Source organism: Sphaerodactylus townsendi, linkage group LG07 (genome assembly GCF_021028975.2).
Source record: "Sphaerodactylus townsendi isolate TG3544 linkage group LG07, MPM_Stown_v2.3, whole genome shotgun sequence".
Classification (NCBI taxonomy): domain Eukaryota; kingdom Metazoa; phylum Chordata; class Lepidosauria; order Squamata; family Sphaerodactylidae; genus Sphaerodactylus; species Sphaerodactylus townsendi.
The window spans coordinates 85,616,746-85,642,395 of NC_059431.1; the positions used below are offsets into that span (position 1 = coordinate 85,616,746).

At 38.4% G+C, this 25,650-nt stretch overlaps 1 protein-coding gene across 7 annotated transcripts in view; it reads left to right on the forward strand.

Annotated features, from left to right (window-relative positions):
* CCDC171 (coiled-coil domain containing 171) overlaps window positions 1-25,650 on the forward strand; it is a 181,493-nt gene that overhangs the window by 60,044 nt on the left and 95,799 nt on the right. For all 7 annotated transcript variants that reach the window (XM_048502903.1, XM_048502902.1, XM_048502899.1 and 4 more), the window contains 7 exons: window positions 511-617; window positions 3,442-3,531; window positions 6,892-7,092; window positions 9,863-10,030; window positions 12,305-12,493; window positions 20,174-20,681; window positions 22,090-22,206. In XM_048502903.1, coding sequence (XP_048358860.1) covers window positions 511-617; window positions 3,442-3,531; window positions 6,892-7,092; window positions 9,863-10,030; window positions 12,305-12,493; window positions 20,174-20,681; window positions 22,090-22,206 — 1,380 coding nt within the window. The remainder of the gene's footprint in view (window positions 1-510; window positions 618-3,441; window positions 3,532-6,891; window positions 7,093-9,862; window positions 10,031-12,304; window positions 12,494-20,173; window positions 20,682-22,089; window positions 22,207-25,650) is intronic.

Consider the following 25,650-nt stretch of genomic DNA (forward strand, 5'->3'; position numbering starts at 1 on the left):
TGCGAGATAAAGAAGAAAAATGTTACGGATTGGTATTCAACTGCTTTTAAGATGCATCCAGACAAAATAGGAAATCATGTGTTGCTTGCCACAATGAAATGAAAATATTTTGGTACAAAATGCACAGTTGATCATGAAGCAACAAAAACATGAATGCAGCATACTTTTAAAAGTGCTTGTTTCCTTTGCAGGGTGAGCTTTTTAAAATGCATGTAGACTTGCAATCATTAGAAATCTTTTAGAGAGATACTTCATGATGTATACGAAAACAAACTTGAGTTATCATTTTTTATGCGGTGATCTACAGCCATAGTTTAAGAATTCTCTTCAGCTCACGTTGGTTTTAAAGAACAGATACACCAGTGTGCCTTAGAGAAAACACAGTGGTTGTTCAACATTCTGTATTGTCACTGGACCCTAACTAATTTAAATATCTCTGTTGCTGTTGGTGAAGTTTTCTGTGTCTCTCCAACTCTAAGGGCTTTGTTTTGATTCTGTATTTTTCTTCAGGCACTCACAAGGACAAAGATAAACCTCTGAGCTTCACTCTTGTCCTTGAGACTTTGAGGCATACCTTGACAGATTACCAGAACAAGTTGGAAGATGCATTTAATGAGGTAACACTTGCACTGTTTGGCTCCACACACATAGCCTTCGGCCCCCAGTACGAGATATTCCTTGCTTGTTACAGAGGTCAAAACACTGGGAATGTTGAGTTGACAGCTTCACAAATAAGAAAAGAAATAATCTTTTGTCGCTGTTCTCCCTCCAAGCTTGCCCTGTGGCCATGGTTCACTTAAGTTTGAGTAACTGTTGGGCTGTTCGTGATTTTAAAAAGTATATATTGAAGTCTTATGGTTCCCAATTACTTTCTAGGGATATACATATGTATCTGATATTTATTATCTGTTGCTGATCTCCTTGGCATAAATATGTAATAAGATTTTACAAAAACACCTTAATCTCTCTCTCTCTCTCTGTATGTGTGTGTGTGTGTTCAAAACCCAGAATGAATTGATATCAGATTAATAAATCTTCATGTTCTGGGAGGGGAACTACAAAGTAAGATCCTATTGGATTGCTTCAAGTGGTCAGTGCTGATTTTTATTTTTATTCCTTGCTGAAGGAAAATACTTGCTATTGTTCCTTTCTGAAAGTTACCAAAGTTGTAAAAAATCCAGTTTGGTTTTAAAATTAACTATGCTTTAGATTGATGGTTAGGATTTAAAATGAACTATAGTTTGATGGTTGGCATTCAATTAGTAGATATAGTTGAATTTACATCCATTTTGCTTTGGATAACTATAATGGGAGAAAATATAGTTTAAATTTAAGAATAACAGTTTTATTAGGCTGGGTTTGGGTTATGAAGTATCCTGCCCATTTACCACAGCTGTCAAGCTAGGTTGCCTTTGTTTCTAGCCTGAGGTTTAAAATGTTTCATTTTATGGTGTTTAGAAGGTGACAGTAAGCAATTAATTATAAGAAACTAAGACAGTCAATTACTACTGGAAAAAGACAACATCAAAATAGCTTGGTTCCAGTTTTTTGGGTAAATGCTAAATTACCTAAAATAATAAATTTTTAGAAATATTTTGTCCAATGTAACATTTTAAATTGACTTTTTAAATGTTTTTTAAAAAGCAAAAAATCACTTTCAAAAGTATTTTGTGCCCTTTGATTTACTGTTGGAGGGCACAAAAACAAGTATATGGAAATAATTATATATTTCTGTACACAGCTTCCACTGTATGGTTTGTCCCATTGGGTACCTATGTGTTTAGTAGCCTTCCGAGGCCCTTAGTCTGCGAACAGCAGAGTGACTAGGCATGCAGTACCCCCTGTGCGTTGTTGTTTGAGAGGATGAATGTCACCTGATCTTCAGCACAACTGAAAAGTCAACTCAGCAGGCTTTGGCTGAGGAATGTGTTTTGTTGTGAAAGGATGCCAGAGACAGCAGTGGGGAGACCAAGAGGGTGGCTGTTAAAAAAGCAAAAAGTGTGTTCTGTCAGCAAGAAGAATGAACTGTCAAGGAAAATAAATCGCAAGCTCTGCAGGACCAACTGATGACCTGCCACAGGACTTCCCAGTAGGACTGCATGTGCCTGACCCTGAAATTGTCATATGGAGCTAGAGACTACTGCATGCCCTCATGATATGCAGATGGGATAGTTCTATGCCCTTCTTGCTTTTCCTTGTCGATAGCCCTGCTGTCTTCTGGTTATCTCCTCCTTTAATGTATTTAATAACTGAATTTGATACAATGAAAAATCAAAGAATCTGTGGCACAGCTATTTTGGTTTATCACATAGTTTTTTTTGTTTTGTAGAACTGTTTAAAAATCATGCAAATGGTCAGAGTAGATTCTTAATAGAATAGAATAGAATAGAATAGAATAGAATAGAATAGAATAGAATAGAATCTTTATTGGCCAAGTGTGATTGGACACACAAGGAATTTGTCTCCGGTGCATATGCTCTCAGTGTACATAAAAGAAAATACATTTGTCAAGAATCATAAGGTACAGCACTTAATGATTGTCATATAGGTCTAGTAAGCAATCAGGAAACAATCAATAGTAATAAAAACATAAAATGTAAAATCATAATGTATTAATGTACTTCAGATTCATACAATAATAACCCTTTAACTTGTATATTTTTAAAGCAAGACTTGGAACCTGGCAGTTTTCTTGAAGAAGTCATTTTCTGTTTTTAGATAGAAAATATAGGTTATGTAGCTAATATTGAGACTGGCTATAGGAAACACAGTAATGGAAAGAAATTGTGATGAAATAAGACAGAAAGCATGTTAAACTGTACCTATTGTATTCAGAGATATTAAAGTGTATTTCGCAGTATGGCCATGCCATGAACTGAAATATTTGGCTTCCACTATTGTTATTTGATTTACCATGAGGGGAGGGTGCCATTACTGGCCCCATGATTGCAATAATATAAATCAGTGTTCTGAGATTAAAGGAGTTGCAGAAGAAGTCTCAAGTTGCTGGAGCACGGGTTTTTTTTCATTCTTCTAACTCCCAGACCCTTCATACAGACCCTAGAATCCAGCTCCACAAATAGCTTTACAGTTTCCCATAAACTCCATGGCCATGTATCTGTGCAACAATAGAATGCTAGTATACTATGAATTCCATAAATCCCATCAGGAAAGGACATTCTGTGAGGGAAAGCAAAGTTATGCAGGTGAGGCTTGTAACAAGCTTCTCTTTCTGATGCATTAGAGAAAAAAGAAAATTTGGGGATTTGGTTTGATCCATCTTGCTGGCTGATTGTATGTATGTGTGATCAGAAGTAAATCTCACTGGGTTTACCAGGATTTACTGTTAGCTAAATGTGCCTAGGTTTGTAACATTTGTCTCTAAATCATCCTATTGGTAAGCCTTGTAATTAATCTCTTGTGTGCTGTATTTTTGCATAGCAAAAGAAAATGATGATTTTATCTGAGAAGATAACAAAAGAATTTGATTCTTCCAAACAGCAGCTAATATCTCAAATGCAAGAACTTCAGGTATGACCTAAAAATTATTGCATTATGTACAAGACTGTGATTCAGTGGTAGAAGGCATCTGCTTTGCATTTAGAAAATCCCAGTTTCAAACCCATCATCTCCGGTTAAGGCACTAGGTGATGTGAAAACTCTGTACCTGAGACCTTGGGCAGCCACTGGCAGTCAAAGTAGATAATACTGATTTAGATAGACCAGGGGTAGGGAACCTGCGGCTCTCCAGATGTTCAGGAACTACAATTCCCATCAGCCCCTGTCAGCATGGCCAATTGGCCATGCTGACAGGGGCTGATGGGAATTGTAGTTCCTGAACATCTGGAGAGCCGCAGGTTCCCTACCCCTGAGATAGACAAATGCTCTGACTCAATATGAAGTAATTTTTTTGTTGAGTTTCGATGAAATTTTGCTTGGAATCATGAAACTTCAATTAGAATTTCAGTAAGTTTAGATTCCAGAAAATACTTTGAAGATGACCTATAGCAATATTTTACTGTGGTATTATGTTAGCAGATCAGTTACTTTAACTATATTACATGCTGTCAGAGTGGTCTATTCCCCAACATTTTTCTGTTTGAACTAAAATATTCCAAACATACTATTTTTGTAGTTTTTCTTGTTTTCCATGTCTAATCTTTTAATAGATAAATTGGTTTTGTGACAAGTTACTGTTACATGTTGGAATGAGGTCTTTTACAAAGAGTTTGATGTAAAGAATTTATATCACATATCTCCTGTTGATTCCTAAAAAGGCTTACCTATATGCTCTACTTTGAATATGTTTTTTATTCTACAGAGCTGGATGAAAATGGTGCTAGGAATGACTGGGAGTTGATAGATATTTAGCAATTACCCATTCAAATATGGGGCAGAACTTTTCTCTAGGGTATGATTTTAAAATGGAGCCCCATATAAATAGGGGAGATAGTTTAGCAAACCAGGGGGAATACTCCCTCCCTTTTTAAAAAATTGACAACTTTGGAAAAGTAAAAGGGCGTGGTTTACCACTCCAGACCCCATATACGGATGTGGCAGCAAGAAACACAAGATCTTGGGGGCCATTTTGAGTTGCTTATACAACAAAAAAACACACAAGAGGAGCTGCAGGTAAGGTGGGGAACAGGGACGTTACTAGGGAATGGTGGACTGCTATGGGGACAGCATGGAGAATGCAGGTGGAGGCAGGATGTGCGGGTAGATAGAGACACTGGGCAGGCAGCAGGGAGATGGAAGGGGAAAGATAGTGACATTGGACAAGCAGGATAACATCTCTCTCCAACAGCTGGATGGTACAGTTACTTGATAAGGTTTGTCCTGTAAGCCATCCCTGAAGACCTCACAGTCTTTGCGAGTTTCCATGCATATTTTAATTTTGATTCCATTTTTAAATTTAAATTCTTAATGTCATTTATTTATATAAGCTATTTCCTTGGAGCTAGAAGTAAAGTAAAGGCCTTTTTCCATTTGTTTTAAAATTCCTTAAAAAGTTATCAGACATGGATTCAGGTTCTTTTTTATTTATTTATTTATTTATTTTCCAATGAATAGCCATAATTCTGGTGGTGAGTTGCTTTCCAACAAGTGACCTACCAAAGCTCTTGGTGAGTCCATCCTTCTCCAGAACTGGTCAGCTCTACTGCCTGCTTCATACCTGCCTCCTCAGTTTGGACATTATTAGCCTACTTTAATAAGCTTAAGCTCCCTAAAAAGTATGAGATGGGAAGGCCGGGGGGGACGGGGACTTTTTCACAGTCAATTAGACAGTACCCAAAATTCTTCCTTGGCCCTGAAACAGCCAGAGAATTTCATAGAGTAATGGTTTACTTCTTTTCTGTGAAATCCCTTTTATGTAACCTCTGTAAAGGCACCTATTTGGGATGATGTGTGTTATGCTGCCTCCTTGCCATCCTTTCTACTTATTTTTGCTGCCATCAAATACTCTTGTCTTGGAATTCTTAATTGAGCATAAAGAGCAGGAGGCTTAGTTATAAATAGTAGAATTACAGAACAGTTAGCATGTGGGGATGCTTGTGAGGTAAAAGGGAGAGCCTTACTCAAAATAAGACAGTTGTTTTCTCTTAAACATAAATAGAGTTTGTCGAAGGCTTTCACGGCTGGATTCAACTGGTTGTTGTGGGTTTTCTGGGCTATATGGCCGTGGTCTGGTAGATCTTGTTCCTAGCATGTAACAGACTTCCCTCTGTAATACACCTCTGAGGATGCCAGCCACAGATGCAGGCGAAACGTTAGGAACAGCTGTGTTAATTAAATGATACCAGATTCAGTCAATATCAGCTGTAAGATTTGCCTGTAATTTTAATATTAGGGTTGTCCCACAGTGACAATATTACATGGGTAAATGAATCACATTGCTAGGTTAACCCAATTTCTTTCCAAATTCACTTGGTTGCCTGAATTGTAGGATGGTGTAAAATTGGGATTGGAATTGTGCAATGGGATAGTATGGCCCTGATTTCATCAGATCTTGGAAGCTAGGCTAGGTGGGAACTTGGATGGGACATCACCAAAGAAGACTTTGTAGAGCAAGGCAGTGGCAAACTACCTCTGCTTAATCACTTGCCTTGAAAACCCAATGGGCTACTTGTGGCTACTTGATTGCACTTTACGCACGCACCCACCCATGCACGCGCGCGCGCGCATACACACACACACAAAAGTGGGTTACATAGATTATGTGAATCCATTGCCTCCCAGCTGGAGACAAGATAACATAAAGCTTTTCTATTTGTGCCATATAGAATAAATAGAGGCCAAAGCTACAATTTTGCTCGTTCTATTAAAAATACTCTATATAGACCCTTAAATTAACCTTCATTTTTCAGTTGGTCATTGTAATTTTTGGTGGGCAACTCTGGGTCTTTCATTTATCCCCTCAAATGAAACTTATTGTATAGGTTAGGCTGGCGACCCCTCCCCCCCCACCTGCCATTATTTGCTAAAATATTGTGTTTATTTATTTATTTATTATTTATTTAAATTTTTATACCGCCCCATCCCCAAGGGCTACTATCCCCCAAGGGGATAGTAAACATTCTAGCTTTTTGGAAAATAGAACATTTTTGCAAGTTTTAAAGAAGAACTAGTTACAGATATGATTTCAATTAAAATACTAACAATTGGGAGTCCTTGGTTTATAGAGAACCTCTTCTTGTTACCACATCCTATGGGTAAATGTTATGATCCTTGCTGTTGAAATGGTTTGTCATTTTACAAAATGGTGTTAATTCCAGATTGTTTAGAATTTATAATTTCTGATTCTTCATTCTACAGGCCATCTGTTGATCACCAAAAGTTATTCTTTATGGTATGAATTAGTTATGTGTTGTTTTTGTGTGTCATTTTCAGGAGGCTGAAGATAAACTTGCTGAGGTCCATAAGGAGTTAAATTATCTGCATGCTAAGTGTGCAGATAGAGATTCTCTAATAGGTACTTTAAAAGTGGAATTGCAGAATGTATTACACTGCTGGGAAAAGGAGAAAGTACATGCCACAGAATCTGAAAATGAAATCCAGAGGCTTACCCAGGCTTACCAGAAGGATACGGAGGTATTATCAGAAACACGATGACTGTAAAAAAGAATCTTTAATTTTAATTTTTTTACATTTACAGATATCAGATGGTTAGTCTGTAGATTTAGAACCCCCAATATCATTATTTTAAGATGAGTGTTTTGCAATACCTGTGTTCAGTTAACATCAAAGGTTTTTTAAATTTTTCATTCTTCTTTAATAAAAATAAAAGCAGCTTTAGCTGCTTGAACTCATCTGGCTTTTTAAATGATGATGCTCTTGGGAGGACCATAGAGACATCAGTGTATTTAAAGAAAGATATTTAGGGTTTTTTTTGTAGCTGCTGCTTAACTGGATGTAAACATACACATTTGGAATATATCTGCACACTGCACACTGATCCCTAGGCAGTAATTGATATTAATTGTTTCAAATGACAACCAAAAATGTTAACAGACAAGTGGAACCCAAATCATTGTACCACACCTACCAATGAAGCAGAATTTTTTTCCTCTTCTCAGGATAGAAGCTGATTATGGTATGTTGGTCAGTGATTACTTCATGAAGTGTTATTTTGAAAGATGCTTTCCACCAAACAATATTACTTTAAAAATACATATTTTGATTGCATTTAGAGGTTTATTTTTTTTGCACACACAATTTTTCTGCTCTAGGTACATCCACTGTATTATTCTTTATCTAAATTATGCTGCATATTGAGCTCATTACTCGAACAAATATGAGCAAGAATGCCAAGTGAGTAAAAAGGAAACATTCTTTCCACCCTTCTTGCAGTCTGGGATTTAAATTATGTCCATATGAATCAGTTGGAATTGTTCTGCTCATCAGATAGTGATTAAAGTAGAGGAAACTAGAAGCCTGCCTATATTGTAAAGTCAGCATGTCTACAATGTTGTGGTTGGGTTCTACATGTGTGAATTGATTCTGGGTCCTTGGATTCTTTTTTACAGGCCAAATGGATGATTACCATGCTTGGTTTATCACAGCCCAAGCAAAAAGGACACAATGGCGACAGATTAAATTAACAAGGGGGGAAGCAAAAGATTGGGTAGAAATGCTTTTGTTAATACTTTGTTGGTTGCTTGTCATGAGATATTTAAACACAGGACTATGGTTGGAAAAATCGCAGTAGTAATTCCACTCTGTGTCTTTGTAAGATCTGTTTGGAAATGCTTTGCACTGGACTGTAAAAATGCACATTAAACATAGTAGAATTCCTTTTCATTGAGTTTTGGATCTTCCCGGGTGAGTTTTGGATTAGGGCTCCAGTTTTAGGTCTTAGGTCTGTTAAAAAATGTATTGAGAGAAACAATGCAGGTTGGACTTTTAGAAAGTAAGCGGGGTCAGGTGGGACTTTTGCTGCTGGAGATCTGATTAGTTGTGCAGATTGTTACAAAGTTGTTTCAGCAGCATAAGGTTGTTCACTGAGTGACTGATGATAAGCTGTATGTATGCAGGAAAAATTTTTTTTAATGCAACATGATCTTTCTAAAGAACATCCGGTTAAACAGTGCTTTTGCCTGAAATGTTGGGGGAGTTATTAATAAAGAATTATGCACAACCTCTTTCTGCGACATTTTATGGTTGGTGCCCACTACCTAATGTCAGAATTCCAAAAGAGCCTGCAGGCTCAGCAGGGTTAGGGACTCCTGGTTTAGTCTACCTAATGAACTCTATAGCGAAATGATGGGCCATTTCATTTTCAAATTGATACTGCACATTAAGTCCTGAATAAAGGTAATGTCAAAATAATTCATGTTTTCCAAGTTCAATAGGAAGGGAACTCAGTGACCTTGGAGCAGAAGGGAATGGGCATCCTTGTCCTCTCTGCAGCTCTTGTCCTGTAAACTTAAGCACAAGGAGCCTACACTTCTTCACTGGTTGGGTTCCTTTCAGACTCGTATGGAAGTGGTTATGCCAGAGATACATGTCCCATTTGGGCTCCTGGCTTACCAGATGAAGAATTCCTCCTGTCTCAGGACATAGAGTTTACTTCTTTGGCTAGCTGTTTCCTGGCCAGATCCCTCTGACCCCCTTGTTGCTGCCTCTCTCCTGTGTGGCAGATGAAAAGCTCTTAAAGGGTCACATCATTGTTGCATCCTTCTGAAAAGGCAGCTATCTTTTCCCCCTTTCCTCAACTTCTTCCAGTCAAGACCGTGGGGATCTTTGTCCCCCCCAAATGGATTTCTCTTATACAAATGTATAGTTGACCCTCTTATGGATCTGTATGAACTTACACGTGGCCCACCATTTTTGAAGGATGTGTATCTCAGAGCCAAACTAGTCATTATCTTAAACAAGCTGCTGCACCCGAAAAATGGTTACCTCCTCCCGTTTTGTAATGTCTAGTTGAACTTGATATAATGTTTAGTTTGGCCCTTATTCAAAACTCTAATATGCCCCCCCCCTTTTTTTTTTCATTAGACAGCTGCAGTTACTTTCCCATTCATAGCTACAAAATATTTGGCTCTGATCCATGTAAGAATTGAAGGGCCGATCCTGATTCCTTTTAAACAGTCAGCACTCTGACCTTGAACCAAAGATTAAAAAGCAGGCTTCCTGGCTAATAAGCTGTCTGCAGGATCAGTCCTTGTGTGTATGTATAATGGGCAATTATCTTTTTTCTGAGTTTTTGACTAATGATTTGAGCATAGGTCATATATTCCTTTGAAACACACACACATTATTGTTTACATGACATATTTTATTGGACTCGAGCAATATTTGCTGTTAACTCTCTCTCTCTCTGCCTCCCCACCACTTCCTTTAAAATCCCGTCTCACAGGAGAAGCTAACATTCCTCCATACTTTATATCAGCACTTGGTAGCAGGCTGCGTGCTTCTGAAACAACCAGAAGGCATGCTGGATAAATTCTCCTGGCCAGAGCTTTGCACAGTCTTGCAGGAGAATGTGGATGCCCTGATCTTGGACCTCAGCAAGGCTAATGAGAAGGTACTGTCCTCAGGCACCAGCTGCCTCTATTAAATCCAGTGACATTTGTCCACATCACAGTATCGTTAAAAAGGGCTGACATTCATCTTATTTCAAAAAGAATTTGGGTGTTAATAATTCAATACCGTTAATTATGACTTGTCTACAGCTCAGTTTGATGCCATTGCTGTGGGCATGTAAATGTGACTGAAGTCTGTATGAAGTCTCCAAGCTCCAGCTTCTGTGCAGGACTTGCTAATACTACTAGCCAGTGTTAGCCACAGGGACCTAATTAAAAGAAAATAAATTAATCTTACTGATGAAGCTATTCAAAGAACTTAGTCATTTACACTAATAAACCAACTCTTTATCTCAGCATAAAACAGAAACAAAATGCACCGACTCAAGGACAGTCATCTTTAAAACATTTGCTTGTGAACAGGAAGAATTATTTGCAGAAGGAAAAAAAAGTGTTCCCAAGAAATGGTGGTTGCTCTTTGATATTTACATTTGTAAATATAATATGGAGCGTAGTTTATAAATACATCATGAATTTTAAAAAGATAAATATTTTCTTCAAGGGAGGCTCAACAGTAACATTCCTTACTAAGGCATAAGATTCAGTCTTGTCAACATTAAAAGCCCCACATTTATTGTGAGAGAGCAGCTCCACAGCCCAACTTGTAATGCTACTATAGAAAAAGTTGGCACCCGGGTTTGTGGACAGATTTTGCATTGTGTTTTGTGGTCAAGTAGCAAAATGCCAGATTTTTGGCTCCATTTGCCCTTCAAGGAAAAGAAGGGGAAATATTTAGGAATAGTGGATTCCACATCTTAAGTTCAGCAACACAGCTCCTTACTGGTATTAGTTTGAGACTGGCCAGCTAGCCAATACAATTCACTGATGTTTGAAACATATTTTCTAAAGATGGCGGTATTACAAATTGATAGAAAATATTACAATTACCTCTATTCAGGATGAATAACCATGGAAATTGATGGACAGAAGCCTGATCATCCAACTGATTAATAGTGCAATCCTAAGCAGAGGTACACCCATGTAAATCCATTGACCCAAGTAAGCCCAGTAGGCACAATGGAAGTGCATGGCTTGATTAAAGTTGGAGTTACTGTGAAATGTAAACTAACTGTATCTCATCCATAGACTGCAACTATATTAGATTCAATTTCCTAAATGGGACCTTGCAATACATTAAAGGTAGCCAGGATAGGAAGGCACTACCACCATTTTTATGGCAATGGATGGAGAGCTGCTTTACTTTCCCTTCCAGAATGTGCAAGGAATCTCATTTGCTCCTAAACACTGATGAAAATCCTTGTTACTTCTATGACCACTTATAAATCAGACCCAAGTATGCAATTAAAAAAGGAACAATATAATCTTCGCTTAAATAGGTACTGGCTTGGATCCCACCTAGAATGTCTACAAGCACATTGGAGAGCAGTGAAACTGCTCCCTCTCTTCCATAGGAGAGCTCCAGTTTCCTTCCAGTTATTCCTGGGCGGGGCTTGTTTCTCAGGAGCAGCTTTCTGGGGGGAACTTGCACCCCACCTCCCATGTACCTACTGAAATTCTAAACAGGATCCAAGCCAATGTATCCAAACTCCTCTTGAAATGATAAACATTTTCATCAAGAGTATAAAATGCCGCTCTTGTCCTATATTCTACCTTTTAACAAGCACAGCATACGCCTATTTAGGTATATTTTCTTCGCTGGGTGCACACCACCTTTTAACTTCCACTGAACTTGATTAGCTAAAGTTTCAACTTGTGACTACAGTTCTGAATCTGTTGTAATTGTTGTGACTACAGTCCTGAATCTGTTGTAAATAAACCAAACCTTCCAGGCCAAAATAATGTAAAACGTTGATCATGTTCTCAACAAATCATGATGTAGTAAACATGCGAAACTCCTTTTCTGAAAACAATAACATTTTAATGAGAACAGAATAATTTACCCAGCAGGACAATCATTTTGTGCTTGATACTGAATATTTTTTTGAAATTAGAAGGGATGGTAAATCCCAGATTCCACTGAGCTGCTCAGAGCACTCACATGTCAACTGTTTCAAAGATCTCTGATTATTCTTTGTTGTATGCTTCACAAATTTGGATTACTGGCTTCTGTCAATTAGTGCTTAATTTCCCTTTCTGTTGTTTAAATCAGCCACACAAGATCCTAAAACATGCTCCATGTACCCTGGTTTAAATTAGGACTGAAAATGCCTTTTAAAAGAGTTAACTGAAGGACTTCCTTGATGTTGATCATACAGATATCTCACCTTGAATATGTTTGTAAGAACAAGTCAGATACCATGAAGGAGCTTCAGCAGACTCAAGAAGACACATTTAACAAAGTAGCCGAGCAGATGAAAGCACAAGAAAGCTGTTGGCTGAAGCAGAAGAAAGACTTGGAACAGCAATATTCTGTACTCCTCCGCGAAGTTCACGCAAGGGCACAGGTACAATATTTCTGCCAGGAACCATAAACTTCTAAATGTATTCTTTAAATATTTAGTATATTATTTCAGTGGGGTTTTTTCCAAACCAATTTTAAACTGCTTGGGAATTTCAGTACACTTAAAGAAATGATTTTTTTTACCATTAACTTTTTACTTTCTTAGGGAAGTATATGAATTTGTGGGAAGGCATTCCAGAACGTCGGTGACTTAATTGGATCCTGCAGTTGTGTTTCGCATTTTAGTTGCTATGTGAAGGTTACCTACAGAGTACAAACATTGGTTTCTTTGCATTATTACATTCAGTACCAGATGCTTTTCCCTCATGATGACTACTCTTCCTATGGGTTTGTAGAATTAAAGTTATTGAAATTCAGTTTATGCTGAACCTTTGTATCTGGCATAGGTTTCTTGGCAAGTCAGTGGCAGTAATAAAGAGCATTTGAACTGTAGAAATCTATACTGTCTTGAATGAGGCAGCAAGTTGAATTAGTTTGCTACATGCTATTTATTTTAGCTAGAGATGGTGGCACTATCATCCACTACATTTCTCCTGAGATTATGAGCATTGAAAGGCTACTTTGCAGTCCTTGTCCTGGAATTTATAGTCTTTGTTCTGAAGCTCAAAAGACTAACCAGCATGATCTCTCTACTCTACTCTATCAAAAATTAATGTATAATCCTCTGTTGAGCTTCTAGTGTTTATAGTTCTTTTAGTATTTTACATTTCACAAAGTGGATTACTGCAGAAATGTTATAGTTGAGACAGTATGATACCCATATTTTCTTGCAGACAGAAAGTATAGGTACAGCCTGAATAACTTCAGCATGATCAATCTTTCTCTTTCCAGTGGGCTGTCACTTGTCTCTGCCTTTCTCCTCTGTATATAGGGGTGTGAAAAAATTATTTTTCAGATTCAGTGTGTTGACCTTGAAAATTATTGGTATTCCCAATATTCCCAAATTCTAAAGCCAATAAGGTATTCAGAATTGGGATTTTAAGTAATCTGATTTTTTTCAGGTTCATTATTCCCTACGGGAAAACTTTCTGGATGGCCAGTAGGGGGGTTGAAAGGGCAGATACCAAAACTGAGGTGGAAATGCTGGTGCTTGTCCTTTAAATAACCCCAAAATTCTAAGTAGATTGGACCAAAGGAACCAATTCTATGGACTCCTGAACAGGGTGCCCCCAGCTGTCTTCCGCTATTTCCTGAGGCCGGGAAAAAAAGAAAAGAAAAAGCCTCCAAGGTGCTTCCAGGCAAAAGCCATGGCTGTAATCAGCAATTAATGGTCAAATCATGTCTCCCATTGCAGAACCAACACAACAAGCCTAACAGAACCACTGCAGATCTTAGTAATCCTAGAACAACAAGCCAATGTACCAAATGGAACCAAACCAGATAATCTCTGCAGTAGAAACTCCAAATGGGGACACTTTTGCAAGCCCAGAAGAACCAATGGCAATGTACAGAATGCCCAATAGAACCCATTGCTATTCTGACGGTGCAATCTCAACAGAACTAATGTTAAACCAGAGAATCACAGCAGAAAAAATCCAAGCAAGTAATTGGGGGGGGGGGGGGTTGCAAGTCCAGCACAACATCTGGTAATGTACAGAATGCCCAGCAGAACCCACTGCCACTATAGCAGTGCAAGATCAACAGGGCTAATATCAAACCAAGGTATCACAGCAGAACCGCTCCAAGCCAGGGACACGAGGAGGAGTTTGCCAGGCTAGTAGAGTGAATAGCAATGTATGGATTGCCCGGTAGAACCCACTGCCATTGTAGGTGTGTAATCAAAAAAGACTAATGTCAAACCACAGAAGAACAATTCCAAATTTTGCAAGCAACACTGTAAAGAACAGAAAGGCAAAAACAAACAACTATTGAAAAGAATACTTTACTTTAAACTGACAAAAAACCTTTACTTTAAAGAATACTTTACTTTAAACTGACAAAAAACCCTGAAACTGACAGAAGCAACCATAGAACTCTCCCCAAACACAAAAGCAAGGGGAAGAAACTAGAGGCGGAGAAGAGTTAAAAACAGTGGCCACAAACCTGCAAAAACTGTCTCTTGATCTTTTTGGTAAATTCTGAATATCATTAGGATTTTTTGGCACCATTTCCCCAAAATCCAGGATACATTTGGGACCCCCTGTATAATTTTAAAAATACCAACAAGGTATTTTTCAGATGTATATTTTAGCTCAAACATATCCAGATGCATACTCCTATCTGTATGTTATAACCATGGTTCCGGGGCGGGGGCAACCTTTGGGGAGGACTGGTAGTCATTTTTCTCCAAGCCAGGATGGTTTATCCTAAACATAATGTAGTCCAGTCTTATAACTTCCTCACCCACTCCCTGGGCTTTCTATATTTCATCTTTCTGTGTAGTCATTGAGATACAGGTATTGCTGTGTCCAGTTCTTCCTCCTGTTTTAAGGCTGGAAAAACACATTTCTGTGTGACCTTACCTGTGTGCTTGATAAGGTTTATGAGAAAGGTATAGTTAGTATGGATTCTGATGGAAGGTGTTGGCCATGATATGATTTGTCTTATTGAAAGAGAGGAATTGCTGTGAGATTCATTTAAGCAATGCATTTCTGAAGTATCTTAATTCAGATGTTTCGAAAAAAGTTTGTAGCCTGGCCTCTCTTGTCAACAGCAGCATTCAGGTGGAAAACTGTGTTTGAATGCTTCGCGAAAGCTTGCTGCAGAGTTTGGAAGGCATATAAGTGTTTTATTCTTGCCTTCTCATGACGTGTAAGTTTTTAATACCGTGTTTCCCGGAAAATAAGACAGTGTCTTATATTAATTTTTGCTCCCAAAGATGCGCTATGTCTTATTTTCAGGGGATGTCTTATTTTTCCATGAAGAAGAATTCATGGTGCTCTGGTGTTCTGTTCGGTGGGCATGCTTCCAAACAAAAACTTTGCTACGTCTTACTTTTGGGGGAGGCCTTATATTTAGCACTTGAGCAAAACCTCTACTATGTCTTATTTTCAGGGGATGTTTTATTTTCGGGAAAACAAGGTATATGTTGACTTTTTGATATGGGGAAGCATTCACACCTTAAATTTCCATACCGTGGTTTTGAAGTGGTTCAGTTTCTAATGTAGGCTTTTTAAAGAAAATGATTTAGGCCAGGATCATAAAATCAACTAAATAGTATTCATCATGGAAACGTGAAATGTATGTATGTATTCTTGAATTTCTTAGAATGTTTTAAGCTATCTGTCTAGAAAGATGAATCTAACCTATTCAGCTTTGGTTGCTCCTAACAATTTTTTACTTGTCACCTTATCAACTATTGATTCCATCTTTGTCTATATCAGCCACCCTATTCTCTCTGAATCCTCCTTGTCTGTTGGCTTACACTTGCTGTGTTAGAACGACAACCTGGTTTATACTTCCTGGCAGTGAAGTAGCATGTTATACCCACAGTTCTTGCTGATGAAGAACAAGCTAATGAAGATGCTTGCTATGTAGCATGATATGTATGAGTTTAAAAATAAGAACTATAGTTGGTATTTTGTGTTTGAAGAGTTATGTCCCTGTCTAATGTCTGGCCCCTTCCTCACATGCAGAATAATGCACTTTCAATCCACTTTCACAATTGTTTGCAAGTGAATTTTGCCATTCCGCACAGCTTCAAACTGCATTGAAAGTGGATTGAAAGTGCATTATTCTGCATCTGCGGAAGGGTCCTCAGAGTTCTTTGAATTCTGGTGTTTGTCCAGATGCCCATTGCATATTGAGAAAGTACATCAATCTTGATGAGCAATACAGACTGTACTCTAGGCTTCAGTAGTGCTTTTCCTTGCAGCAGGATCCAATTCCAAACTTATTATTTGGTTTGGGACCCACTTGCAGTGAACTCTGCAGTAGTATCCCTGTCCCCATCATAAAGCAAACAATTCTTATAAAGCAAAAAACAAACAAACCACCCTTATATCTGTTAACCCTGAACTTTATATTTTCATGTTTATTAATATTAATTATTACTGAGCTATAGGCTAATGTCAAAGGCAAATTAAAATTTGGCTTCCACAGCTGACACTTCCATCCTGGCCTCACAGCTTGTCGGCAAGAGAGTTACAATTTGCTTTTGGATCAAATCTGTAGTTTGAGAACAGCTGGTATAGTGGTTGAGTACTGGAAATTCATCTCTGCAGTACACTGACTGTGACAGTGCAATCCTATCCAGAGTTTTACCCTTCTAAGCCCATTGACTTCAATGGATGTAGAAGGATATAATCCTGCTTAGGTTGGCACCGAAAGTGCCCTTAGCCCTGTCAGTCATGTGAAGGATCGTAGGAAAAGTGCTTTTAAAATACTAACTGTTGCTGTATTACACTACTGGCACCTATGTAATCCAGTTAGTAATGATAGAATCAAAGGTCTGCCACAGAAGCAAAAATCTAGCCATGTTCAGGCTAATATGTGGTAATGATTAAATCCATTAAGAAAAATGACAAGGCTTCCTAAATACAAAGGCAAGGGGGATTCTCTAGGTCTAGGGAGTATTTCCCCCTCCTCTTTGAAGAGATGGCTTGTTTTACTAAAGAGCAGCACTGTTATCATGAGAACAGGTGAATTAGAGACTATCATGTGTTCAGTGGAATAAAAGTGACCATTGTAAGTGGGGGAAAAAAAAGAAAATAGCTGGAATAAAGTGGAGTCTTTTGAAGTCCAAGTGTCATTAAGTCTCCAGTTTGCAGTCTTGTCTTTTTGCCAATATAAAGGATAAAGACCCAGCATGAAACGGGATAAAATAGAGTTGTACTCTCCAGGGGAGTGACTAATTTTTTTTGCAGGATTCTTGAAGTCCACAGAGTGCTGTAACCTGGTAAGCCACCTCTCAAAGCTTCTCCACTCCAGGAAGTCAGGCTGCCAGTCTTTTTAAAGTGGGAACCTTGCTGTTCCTTTCAAGAAGTTGTACTTTTAACGTTCTGAAGAAATATTAGAAACAATATAGGTTTGGGCAGAAAACAATTACAAACCTGTTAAAGAGAATAAATGCAGTTGACCCTTCTAAACCTATATCACAATAGAAGCAGAATGACCATACTTCTAAAAACTGGTGATGCTGGTGATTTTTCTATTTTAAGGGCTTAAAGGGCTTTTCTGTTTTAAGTGTCTGTTCAGATTTTAGAAGAGGTTAGTTGCTCTTTTCTAAAATTATGATTGTTTACTTACTGAGGTAATTGATATGCTTGTCTTTTTTGTGAAAACGAACCCAAAGTGCCTTCCAAATAAAACCTATAAAGCGGCAATTAAACTCAGTAGAACTATAGAAACATAGGAACCATCAACATAGAAAAGCATCAGCAGCAAAAATTACTACAAGTAAAATGTTGAAATGAAACCCCAACTCTTGACCTCTAAGGTCCAAAAAGTATTGATTTTTAAAATAAATCTTGATTGCATTTTAGCACATTTTGCATGTTGTATTTAAACTAACTTTATCCAGACAGATATGCATAGTTCTGGAGTCCTGTTCAGATACTGAAATTTTATTTCAAAATAAAATTGCAGCATGAGAAATATTGTAAAACATATTTACAAAAATAGATTATTTAGCCACTGGATTTCAAGCTAGTGGAAAGTACTAATATCCAAACTATATATTATTGCTTTATTTTAGTCATTGTACATAAAGCCATGTAGATTCAGGTTTTGGATTTATACACCCTTCACACTATATTTTATTAATTTGTTTATGCATTCCTGATCATGCTTGTCAGAAAATCTTAGCAAAAATTTGCTTATTTATTTTCTTCAAATAACAAATAACACCTTCTTCTTCCGTATAAAATACATCTTTGAATAAGGCCTGTGCTGAACAATTACAGAAAATTGCTGTGAAATTATATAGTACTGTATAGATTGTGTCCATTGTTACTTCATTTTGTGTGGTTAGATTATGGGTGCTGATTGGGAGGGGAAAGCACCTTGTTATAACTGTTGAGGTATATTGTTTCAATTCAATACTTCCCTTTATATAGAAAAGCTGTTAGGTTTTTAATGGAGTTAAGAAATCTCAAATGCTTCCCCCCATCCTGCAGCAAGCTTTTTAATGATTATGATGGGGATGATGATGTTGAATATGTGACAATGAGTGGCTTGGAAAGACTGGATCCAGACTATTCTGAGCTTGGTGAATATTTCTCAGAACTGCGAGGGGTATGCAATAGATCTTTATCTGAGCTTTGCAATAGTTTACATATGTGTTGATCTAACTATGTATCCAAGCAGAGGTACTAACCATGTTGCAGTTGGGAAGGAAATTAGCTATACAGCTTTTTAAAAAACGATCACACTCTTAACAGTTTGTTTACAGTCTATGAATTGTGAGGCACTTTTGATAATTAAATTATTAGTTACCGTACTTCACTGCTTTTTAACTTGTTATGTATCCATTTTAGACTTTCTTGGAGTTGCAGGTTTTATGTATGTAAAAATAAAACAGTAAGCGTTGGATCAAATAAAACAAAGAGTGTTCTCTTGAAAATACAATTCTGCCTGAGACATAATTAATCTGTGAATATATAAGTAGGGGGTTGATTTACAAAGTAATTAAAAGATCACCTTTAGTCTCCTCTTCCCAGCTGCCGCCGATCTATTTTTGTCTCCCCAGGTTTTCCCTGGTTTACTACTCTCTTTTGCTAAACTAACTTATCCCAGTCTTGTGTCTTCTGCATGGCAAACCAGCCTGATTGTTCTTTCTGAATCACCATCCCCATTTCCTGTGGCTTGTAGATGAGATGTTTAAGAATTACTGCACTGTTGACCTGTATTAGCCACTGTGCTAACTATTCTGCAGAACAAGCCTCACTAAATATTAGGTGCCTAAGTAGTAGGTGGTTAATAAAACAGGGCTTTCTAATTGTGTAGCTTGGGTCCAGGATATCTGTAATTTCAAATAAGGTGACAAGTGTCTTGATCACTAGAGACTTGGACGTGCTTGGAGCACCTGCAGAGGTCAAATACCCACACACAACTTTATACCCTCTACTTGCTTCATCTCCTGTCTTCCATCCCTACTTTTCTATGCAATGCTTTCTTTGATTCATCCGCAGACTGTGGTACAACTCATGATAATGCTGTAATTTTTAAAAGCCTGCTGTCATGTGAGTGAGACCAATGGCACTGTTTCATGGTGGCATCATTCAAAATTGTGGGTGGGTGATGATTAGATGATAGGAATGCATGATGCTGGGCTTGTTGAACATAGTATTTTTACTAGGGTGTGAACCTTTAGAGTATAGGTGTCAAACTCACGGCCCTCCAGATGTTATAGACTACCGTTCCCATCATGCTGGCAAGGGATGATGGGAACGGCAGTCCATAACATCTGGAGGGCTGCGAGTTTGACACTTATGCTTTAGAGGAATAACCCTATGTAATTGTGCTAAGGCCCTCAGATTCTTTTCAGTGAGAACTTGATCATTGTGGAATTGTGCAACAAATTGAAGATTTGGAGAAGGTTAGGGGTGTTTTGCTTTCACTGTCTTTTGAATTTGCTTCTGTAGGTGTTGGGTTTAGAGGCAGTGCTTTTTGTCATATCAGGGTTTGATAGTAATGATTCAGCCACATATATAATTGTTTAACTCCAATAGATGTATACTGGAGTTGGTTGTGCTTCTTGTATTTAATTGTTTTTTCATTGCAGAAATATCAGGAAGTGGCCGAAAAAGCCAGTGAGAAATTTGCTGCAACAGAAAAAATACAGGAGCAATTGCTCCTCGAAAATTCGCACCTGAAAAATGTATTGACACAGTCGAAAAAGGAGCATAGCACTTTGCTGGCAGCTTGTGCCTTGCTCTCTGGTGCCTTGTATCCTCTCTATTGCCGGTCCTGTGCCTTATCCACACAAAGAGACTTTCTTCAGGATCAGTTCAACACCTGTGAAGTTTTGAAGCATGAGATTAGGACTTTGGCCAATGCGCTGACTAATTCAGAAGAAAAGAAGCACTGTGGGGACAACGTGCAGAAGAAAAGGCATTGCAGAGATCTTATACGTCTCTTCCGTAAAGGCGTAATTGCAGTGCTGGCGGCCAATAGACTTCAAATGTTGAGCCAGTCATGCAGTATTCTTTTCTCCTGGGTGGATGGTTTTAGAGAAGGCACAGGAATTTTGGTCTGCATAGGAGACTCTAAGGATGCACAGAATATGTCAAGTAAGATAATCAGCAAGTGATTGATATGTTTTGTGTCAAACTGCACTTTCAGTACTTAAATAACAATTATATTATGCCAAGGTAATGGGAGGGGGCCTTTGGCTTCACAATTTGATGGAAAAGTGTTTGAGCTGTTAAGCTAAATCTAATACATTAATTAAAACTACTAATCCCCAGAGGTGGTATTAAATGCACATGAACACCCTTTATTTGAATCTTTCGTAAACTGAAACTGAATTACTCTAGACTAGTACAGATATAACCATGCTTACTAATTGGGCAGTGTGCAGGCATTCCACCCATTCTTCCTTGGTTTACCCTCCCTTCCACCACTGAACTGCTGTAGAATTACATCTGCATTGACATGGACCATGGTTAATGGGAGCCCCTTGGGGATAGGGCGGTATAGAAATCTAAATAATAAATAAATAAAAAAAAATACTAACTAGATTCCCTTGTATTCTCAACAATGCTTATTTACTTCTATAATATGTACAAGCGTTCCTGAGACTTTTTGTTAAGCTGTTTGAATACATTAAATGCTAAAGGTAACTACCAAGTATCTTTGTATTTTGGGTAGATCAGTTGCTTGCTGCATTATGATTTTTGTGTGTAGAATCTGTCAGAATTCTGAGAAAGTCCAGCCATATTTTTTTTTAAATGGAAAAGTAGATTTTTAGGACTTGTAGGAATACATTTGAAGTTCAGTTCAAACCCTGGGAATGTGATGGCCAAGTTTCTAACATGAATTCCACTGCAGAAATAAATGCATTGTGTTTATGAGGTTGCTGGTCACAGAATACAAGAAAAATGCACCAACTCATTTTCTTCCAATTGCAGTAGAGTGGCAATCTGAAAATTATTAGCATTTTATTAGAAGCAGAAGCATTTTAAAGTGATAACGCAGCTGAAAGCATCTTAGACTAATTATAGGTTATTGTCTGTTTTATCCATAGAGTTAGGTTTTTGGCAGCCCCATCCAACTGGTCGGGCACCTGGACATGGCACTGCCCCACCATTCCCAGGAGGGTTTTCTGGCAGTGCAGGGAACCAAACAGGCAAACAAAAACCCCTGCAAGCAGAATGCCCTCCATAGCGTTCCCATGGACTTACGCAATTGGAATGCCTATGCGACACTGGCATAGGCAGTAGGGCGCAGGAGCAATGGTGTGGCATGAGCCACTGTGTCCCACCATTTCAGTGGACTGCAGCAGCCACCCACCAGCAGACCCACCCCAGGGAGTGACCCAGTAAAGGGAGTGCCCCAGGAAGGGCATTCACTGGCATAGGCCCACACTGCCTCTCTCCTTGGATTGGGCCACAAATCTGCTTCATAATACTTTTCTGAGAAGTGTTTTGAAAACCTACTTCTATGACACGCTGCTGTTTTTAACAATTTTTTTTATAGGGCAAGAAAAAGAACATATCTATTCTCTTCAAGCATTGAACTGGTTTACTAGTTCTGACCTTCTCACATCAGTCCTGAGTTCTATGGTAGAGCTGCAAGAAGTTCTTAGCAAGACAGGTAGTGTTTATGAGTCATAATTTGGGGTTTGGATGTCATTACAAACCATGGTTTTGTTTCAGGAGAGGGAAAGTGAACTGTGCATGAGGATAAAGGGGACGGAGTGTCTGAGATAATATTTTTTTCCAGGCTTATTTCTGTAATGGGATTCTGTTGTCTGTTGCTATATAGGAATCATGTCAGTATTTTCAAACGATTCCCTGTGAACACATGGTGAGTAACACAGATTATTGCTGACTATTAATCTGTAAATTAACCCAAAATTAATTTAGTCAGTGTATGTGGGTTTTTTCCAACTTGGGGCCAAGCAACGCTTGTGCACCTTCTTATGCAGCGCAGACAACAGAAAGTTCCAGTGACAAAAATGAGTATGAGAGAAATATTTTCCTTTCTGTTCCACCGTTGCCAGAAACAAGGTCAAATTTCTGTTGGTGAAAATGCTGCAGATTAAACTGAACCATGAAATTAAGGACACAAAACTGTGTGGCTGTTTCTGCAAAGTCACCGAATGGTCTTGGGTAAAAAGTTGAATTATTTTGATGTTCCCATTTTTAATTCACTGGTGGATTAGAAAAGAGAAGGTTACTACAAGAGATGATACAGTTGGCTTATGAAGCATATAAGATTTTAGGGAAATGGTGCAGGCTATCTATGCAGCAGTCATTAATCCAGCACTTGGTAATGTGCTCTTGCCTGCAGTAAAAACTTAGAAAGAAGGAAACAGCTCATGAGGTATATATCAGCGAAGTTCCAGGCAACCATGTTTCCCTGTCCAGCAAAGACAACTTGCTGCTGAGAATTTGTATCAAGATCACATGCCCACGATTGAGTAACATATCCTGGAGACCACCAAGGACACATAATTTATGATAATTTTCCACAGCCGACATTCTGACCAGCTGGCCACTTCTCGCAGCCAGTTTCCCTATGGCATATTCAACGTGCAACAGATGGGAAGACGTGGTCTTGGTCAGGCATTCTTAGGAAAAAGACACTTCTCAATCCTGGTATTCCTATGAAAGGCAGCCAGTCCCATAAGTGCATCCACGGTTGTCCTGGCATATTGCTTATGCTTTGACCAGGATGTACTTCTATGTGTGCAACATGCCCATAGCTGTTCAATTGATTCCACTGATGGTTATTATTCCTAATATGCCAAGGACATAATCCAAGAATTAGTGTGGTGCACCTGCAAAAGCAATACTGGTCTCCAGTATTGCTTTTATGTTATTGTTAACAGCACTAAAGATTTTGAACTAACTCTTGGTAGGCCAGCATCATAAGAACAACACAACCAGTGTCGTGCATATCAAGTACATTTCTGACATGTTGCTTGAACAGCTGACCTCTGTGGTTGACCCCTGTACTTTCGAAGTGCTATGAGAGGCTATTAGACATGCTCTGCAAAACAAAGTTGGGTACATATAAGGTAGTACTTTGGCTCCACACCCCAATATTTCCATTCATATGCAGGTCAGATCTTTTTTAAGCCAAAACCTCTAGCAGTGTTTCTTAAAGAAAGCTAGTTATTTGACAGACTGATTGTGATCATTTGCAGTTATAGCTGAGTTTCTAAAGCTCAGTGTGAACTTTTTGACACTTATGCATTAGTTAGGAGATCAGCTCTCCCCTTGTGTTTTTCCCTAAAAAAAATAAAAATAAAAAGCGAAACAGAGACCATCTTCCCCATGTCACTAGAGTAATGTTTGTCACTTTTCATTGGCTTTTGCTTCATTTGTTTAATAAGGACTTGGTTGCTCTTTGTACTATAACTGTATTTGTGTAAGACATTTCTCACACACTCATCACAACATAAATTATTTAGTGCTTTTACTGTAATTCCTTGATAGTCTGTGGCCAGGTACTTAAAGTGTATATATTCTTTTCCCTCTGGTTATGGATACGGTCGAGCACAGTACCTTGTGGAATTGCATTGTATTTTCATTTCACCTTTCAAAGCATGAATGATTCTAAGCCACACATTTCTTTGTTTTAGTCAAAACCATTATTCATTAAAAATTAACCAGAGGTGATGCTTTGCTTTTAGAAACTGTGTGCTTTCCCTATCCTTGGGATTTTTTATCTCTGTGGTAGTTCTTCAAAAATGAAACTTGTACAGTGAAGGACTAAAAAGTATATGTATGTATATTTTTATAAACATATAAATATAAACTTCAGACATCTTATTTTGAATCGAAAAACAGTACTTCTGTCAAATATTCTAATACCAATAGTACCTGGTACATCGATAAAATTATCTTGGCAAAAAATTAGATTAAAACAAAATAAAAAACATGGTTATGTTGCATCAGTGAACATAAAAGAGGAGCAGATTCTACCTAATGCCAGGATCCAAAGAACTCTTGTGTATCACCAGTAAGACTTTTTACTTGTTTACCCTCAAAAGGTACCCTTTCCTTGTGCCATGTTGCAAACCAAAGGAGACTATCAAAATCCAGTTCTAATATGTTATTTTTGGGAGTTGGCTGCTCACGATGTGGCCTCTCACATGTGGCCTCTTTGTGGCTTCCACAGCAATTCCAGCAGCATTACAGTAGCATTGCACTCTTCTGCCACCAGGTCCAATATTGCATGAGCCGCCCCACTCTCATGGCAAACATCCTGGTCAGAAAGGAAGACCCTTATGGCAGCAGGAGGAAGAGAATCCTTTATATAGGCCACCTGTCAATGCAGCAGCCCTTGCTCCATATAGCCAAGACCTAGCTACATGTAGCCAAGACTGAGTCCCATCCGAAGGCAATGGCCTGCAAAACATCCTACAGGGAGTGGGTCAAGAAGACAAGGAAGAGGGCCAGCTAGGTTGGAGAAGGCAATTTTAAGTCAGTACTCTGGCCCCTAACCCAGGGAGGTGGGGCTGAGACTAATTGAAGTCTTAGGATGGTGTGTTTAGGAGGGTCAGGGAGGAAAGAGGAATTGCTTGCCTTGGCTAAAGGAGCTAAGAAGAAGACAGACTTGGGTCCTGTAGCCCTTATTCTTATTTCCTTCACTGAGGCTTGGGAAGCTCCAAAGAGGTGGGTTGTGACAGCAAAGGAAAGAAGGACTCTCGCAGGCATTTTGGTCCTGCTGTTCAAAGAAAATAAGCTTAAAAAAACATGGAGATGCCCAAGCACCTGGGTGCACCTGAAGTGGCTCTTTGGATTTCTACCAATGTAAAGTGAAATCCGAACAGATTATTTTTCACATGCAAGGTCTCCATATAAATGAAACAAAAACTAGAGGAGAGTGTTGGTCTTCTTGTTCTGCAGAAAGTGTTTTGATTAGATGTATTATGAAATAGACCTTTACTCTATTTAGTTTAGATCATTTTAAAATCTTTAGATAATCCTTCAGTTCCAGATGGAAAGAATTTTCTGGGAGTTGTATTCCTGTTTGCCTGAAACCTTTTGGTTTTTCTTACCAAAGAGGGGAAGAAAGATGGCATTC